This window comes from Panthera uncia (genome assembly GCF_023721935.1).
Source record: "Panthera uncia isolate 11264 chromosome A3 unlocalized genomic scaffold, Puncia_PCG_1.0 HiC_scaffold_12, whole genome shotgun sequence".
Taxonomy (NCBI): Eukaryota; Metazoa; Chordata; class Mammalia; order Carnivora; family Felidae; genus Panthera; species Panthera uncia.
Window position 1 is genome coordinate 17,436,605 of NW_026057579.1, and position 5,539 is coordinate 17,442,143.

Below are 5,539 nucleotides of genomic sequence, written 5' to 3' on the forward strand. Positions count from 1 at the left end.
GGGCAGAGAGAGAGGGAGACACAGAATCGGAAACAGGCTCCAGGCTCTGAGCCATCAGCCCAGAGCCTGACGCGGGGCTCGAACTCACGGAGTGCGAGATCGTGACCTGGCTGAAGTCGGACGCCCAACCGACTGCGCCACCCAGGCGCCCCTGCACTACTTTAAACTTTCAATGTTTCCCTCACTTGTTGAAACAACGAATTAACAGGAAAACAAACCTAATCTCTGAATCAGTTAAAAAATGTACCACCTTTATGCATCCTCTAGCTTCTCATCTAGGAAGCAGCAAGAGAAGAGCGAAAGTATCCCTCAGATGATCTTTCCTACTCCTCAACCTGCTCATTTCTAACAAACCTGGCCTTGGATCTATATATAAACAACACTTTCCTGCAGAAGTTGGGGTTGCCAGGAACAAGCAGACTAGCACTTCCTTCAAACTGCCTAACCTTTAGACTTCTGGATCACAACTAAACAATTTAAATCGGAGAAAAAAAGGCTTTAAACAGTCTGGCAGTTCCTCAAAAGGTCAAACATATATAGACTTACCATATGACCCAACAATTCCATTCCTAGCTGTAGACTCAAGAGAAGTAAAAACATGCCCACACAAAAATTTGTACACCAATGTTTACAGCAGTATTATTCTCAACAGCCAAAAAGGGGAAACAACTCTAATGCCCAACAAGTAATGAATAATAAAATGTGGTCTACTCATACAATGGAATATTATTCACCTACAAAAGGAAGAAATACTAAGACATGACACAATATAGATGAATTTTTAAACATTAGAAGAAGCCAATCATAAGAGGCCATATATTACGTTTCCATTTACATGAAATGTCCAGCACAGGCAAAATCCATAGAGATACAAAGATTAGTCGTTGCCTAATGCTGGGGGAGGGCTGAAAGGAAAAAGGGAGTGTGTTGGCTAATGGGAACAGGGCTGTGTTGGTGAAAATGTTCTAAAATTGTGGTGATGCGTGGGCAACTCTGTAAATATACTAAAAATCATCGAATTATACACTTGAAGTAAGTGAATTACATAGTATGTGAATTATATCTCAATAAAACTTTTATTTAAAGAGGATTTTAATGTGCTTTTATTAATCTATTTAATTTTTCAAGTCCATTCCATTTTTTTAACTTTCAAAAGGACACAAACAAAGCTTCCTATTTGCTTAGTCTGTCTCAGCCTGACTAAATCTTTAGAATACATAACCCACAAGAACGGAAATGATCACAGAAGTTCCACAAATTCAGAGATATATACATACACGCAGATATATATGATAAACATAACAAAATATAGGATCTACATAATAGGCATGTGTTAATTATCATCCGGTACAGCCCAGTTTTTAGACACTTGGATAAAGTCTGGTTGGGAACAGCTAGTGGGAAGCAGTTTTTCACCCTATCCTCTTTCCAAACAGATCCAACTACTCATTCTATTTCACCTCCTCCCAAAATAAACTCAACATTTATAATTTGAACAACGTTTGCAAGGTGATTATGCTATATTCCTACTGCCACCCTAACTCCTTTTGGAACTAATGATCAAAGTAAAAAGCTTTCACTGGGTTTTCCAGGACACCCACAGGAACTAGATTTAAACAATCAGTCAAGAGCATTATTATAAGCCACGAGAATGTGGTAACAGGGTTCACTACAGGGGATAGAATCACAGGCGTCCTTGGCTTTTAGTTCTAAGTAAAACTTAACCCAATATACTGGAGGAATACGCACTATTCAAATAAGAAATTAGTATATGGTTTGCATTAAATAACAGAAAATTTTAAATTGTTCTGAAGGCACTTTGAAAATATTACATCAATGATATGCCCACTCAAAAAAGAAAAAAACACAAAAGCAACTTATAAAATATGGTTACCAAACGTGTTACAGCCCACTGGCAATTTGATATAATAAAAAAGAAATCAAGAGCATGCCTTGGAATTACAATAAACGTTTTATTTTTTTTTTTTAACGTTTATTTATTTTTGAGACAGAGAGAGACAGAGCATGAACAGGGGAGGGGCAGAGAGAGAGGGAGACACAGAATCTGAAACAGGCTCCAGGCTCTGAGCGGTCAGCACAGAGCCCGACGCGGGGCTCGAACTCACGGACCGTGAGATCATGACCTGAGCCGAAGTCGGACGCCCAACCGACCAAGCCACCCAGGCGCCCCAACAATCAACGTTTTAAAATAAGATGAAGTTCTGCTGATTTTTCCCATGTGGAGACATTCTAAGTTTTATCTTATATATGCATTTATTTTTTTTTAATTTTTTTAAAATGTTTATTTATTTTTGAGAGAGAGAGACAGAGTACAAGCGGGGGAGGGGCAGAGAGAGAGGTAGACACAGAATCTTAAACAGACTCCAGGCTCCAAGCTGTCAGCACAGAGCCTGACGTGGGGCTCGAACTCACCAACCACAAGATCATGACCTGAGCCAAAGTTGGACGCCCAAGTGACTGAGCCACCCAGGCGTCCCACTTATATGTTCATTTAATACTAAAAAAAAAAACAAAAACACCTACTGCAGCTATTTTGCTAGGCAGCTTTACAAAACACCATCACTTGAATCTAAATGAACTTTAATGAGCAAGTAACATCACTGAAAACAAAGGCAGACAAAAAAAAAATACGTCTGTTCTGGATGTCTTTGAACAGGTATAGATTTTGGAAGAGGAAAAGAGAAGGAGCCTGCAGAATTTAAGAATTCCAAGGAGGGACTGTCAAACTAAATATACTTCCCAGGATTGAGAAGCAAGTAATGAAACTCTTACTGATGGTAGTGTGTTGAATATAGACAGAGGTCGCAAAAGCCCAGAAATCACTTTAGCCTGGAAGCTCCCTGGGTGAAGAGATTGTGTTTTATCTTTGGATTCCTGGTGATTGGCATAAAGGAGATCAATATTAAAAGGGGAAAATGTCTAGACTATTTCTCTCTCTCTCTCTCTCTCTCTCTCTCACACACACACACACACACACACACACACACACACACACAGGCGGGGGGAGGGAGAGGTTGTTCAAAGCCAGCACCAAATATTAAATCTGAATTCACAAAACTAACGGAATCCCTCAGCCTATTTTTCCCTCCGTATCTTTTTTCCAATAAACTCGAACAATCCACTAGTGAAGTTTCTTAAGTATCCTAAAAAAGTGCATCTGATTTAAAAGGTCCCAGATCAAACATTTTAAAACACAAAATCTACTGTTTTATGCCTACAAAGTATACAAGTATGTAAGTACACGAAAAATAGAAGTGAAGAAGTTGAAATACAAACATCAGATTTTTAAAATACTTAAATTTACAAACTCAAGTTTAAAATGTGTAAGAAAGCGGGGTCCAGATTCCCCCAAAAGTTATCAAGACATTAAAATGTTTAAGTAGCTATACTTCCCTCTTAGAACAATGCACAATCACAAAACAAAATTTTTTCCAAAGCAAGTATCTCGTAGACCCAGCAAGATGTCCACATCTGTTAAAAGTCCACCAAGACTTAAGCAGTGAACACGGACTACAGGCACCAGGGGGCCTCCCAAGAATAACTCAATAGTAAAAGAAAAGGTAAGTAAGAGTTCCTGGTAAAACTTTCCTATCCAGTCTTAAGACTGCTGGAAGGCTTTCACATCTGGAGCAAATAAACTGTAGTTTGTTACACAACGGGCACATACAGAACTGACGAGAAACCAACACACAGACTGAAAAAAGGAACTAGCCAGCCCCTCACCCCCAGGAATACAATTTTCTTTGATGATTTTCCAAATGTAAGAATATACCGCGCTTCGCTGTTGTCAAGTTACCTTCAGGTAACCTGAAAGCAAGTAAGTTAGTGCATATGCACTCTAACGATTTCCAACAGAAAAGGCTAAATTTTTTTGAAGGCTTAGTATCTTTTCTACACACTCACAAAGCAATTAGTGGTGAGGCAAATTTTAGGGTAAAGGGATTCACTGGCACAAGACTGCGATTAAGTGTGAATAATAGCCTGGTCTCTCCATCTCTTCCCATTCCCTCTAACCCCCACCCCAACATAAAACTGTTCAATAAAAACAGAAGGACCAGGAAACTTCAAAAGCAGCGAAGACTTGTAAATACCTTTCACACACGAGAGGCTTTTACAATAAAGTAGACCTTTCTAAGTTTGTGCAGAAATTAAATCCTGCTCAAGCCTGTTAAATTCTCAAACCCGAAAGCCGATCCCGTCAGCAAACGTGTCTACATATTCTTTCTTGAATGCATCTTCAGCTCGAGTCAAAGACTTCGGTTTTACTATTTTTTTTTAACCTAAATAATAGGAGGTACTCAACTCCCGCTAATGTTATCCCCTCCTTAAACAGAGTTCGTCCTACAGCATCATGCAAAAATGCAGAAGAGGTCCAACAATTGTCTCAATGAGAAGATTTTTATAAAATTCACTCCCGGAACAAGAATCGGAGGCAGCCAAGGGCAATGCACAAAGAGAACAGAGAAGAAATACACGTTCCACGGACATACAATGCACAGAAACTCGCATCCTCGCACCCTCCTTGGGAAGGGTCACCCAGCACCCTTGGGCTCCTCGTAGCCCCCGGCCAGCGCGATGCCATGACGGTCCCCGAGGGTTCGCGGGGACACTGCCCGCCGGGCCGCCCGCGGGGACAGCCCCTCTCGAATTGCCTCCTGCCGACCGTGTTCCTGGAGGCCGCTCCCCCCCGGCCAAGCAGCCTCTTCGCCCCCCTCCTCCGCAGCCGCCGCGGGGCGGAAACGGGGGTCCCCTCGGGTTCGGCGGCGAGGGGAAATGAGGGCTGAAGGGGGCGCCCCCTCCTTGCGGCAGGCCGGGCCCCGCACTCACCCTCCAGCAGTCGGGTGATGAGACTGTCCACGTTCAGCTCCCCGTCCGCCATCTTGTCGGCACCAGACGCTCCTTCCCAGCAGCGGGAACAAGGGCTTCACGGCGGCGGAGGCTGCGGCGACGGCTCGGCGCTCCCTCACCTACAAGTCACACGGCGTTTCGACCCCGGTTCCAACTCCCTCTTTTCCCCGGGCCCTCCCCCCACCCCCTCCCCACCAAGTAGTGGAGCGCGCGTACACTCGGAGGCCCACACGATAAATAAATAAATAAACAAGCGGAGCCCCCAAGAACCGGGCCGCGTCAGACCCAGCCGCCACCTCCTCCTCCTCGGCACCGCCCAACTCCGCAAAGCTCACCAGCGCCGCCGACGGCCCCACCCGCAGCTCCACTTACAGCACACCACCCTTCCCCGCCACCGCGCCACGCAACCCTCCGCGCAGGCGCACGGCGCACGCCTCCGCGGCCCCCACCACAGCCCTGGCTTTTGCGCAATCGCACTGGACTCCGTTCTCCCGCCGCTGCCGCCGCTGCTGCTTTCGCGCAGGTGCGTCGCCCTCACTCGCCACTTCCACTGCGCCGAATCGCCACGGCGGCGCAGGCGCCCCGAGGCTCGCGGGGCTCGCCGCGCTGGGGAAGCTCCCATTAGGCAGAACGAGCGTGGGCAGCGGCTGACCTTCCCGCTGTTCAGCTG

At 45.0% G+C, this 5,539-nt stretch overlaps 1 protein-coding gene across 2 annotated transcripts in view; it reads right to left on the minus strand.

Moving 5' to 3' along the window:
- PPP1CB (protein phosphatase 1 catalytic subunit beta) overlaps positions 1–5,302 on the minus strand; it is a 41,323-nt gene extending 36,021 nt beyond the window's left edge. The window contains exons 1-2 of one of the 2 annotated variants that reach the window (XM_049651914.1): positions 5,205–5,302; positions 4,849–4,988 (exon numbers count right to left, since the gene is read on the minus strand). In XM_049651914.1, the coding sequence (XP_049507871.1) occupies positions 4,849–4,900 (52 nt within the window). In that variant the 5' untranslated portion in view covers positions 4,901–4,988; positions 5,205–5,302. Of the gene's footprint in view, positions 1–4,848; positions 5,173–5,204 lie in introns of those variants that run through there. The other variant, XM_049651915.1, reaches the window with a different exon arrangement.
- Between the last annotated feature and the right edge of the window lie 237 nt (positions 5,303–5,539).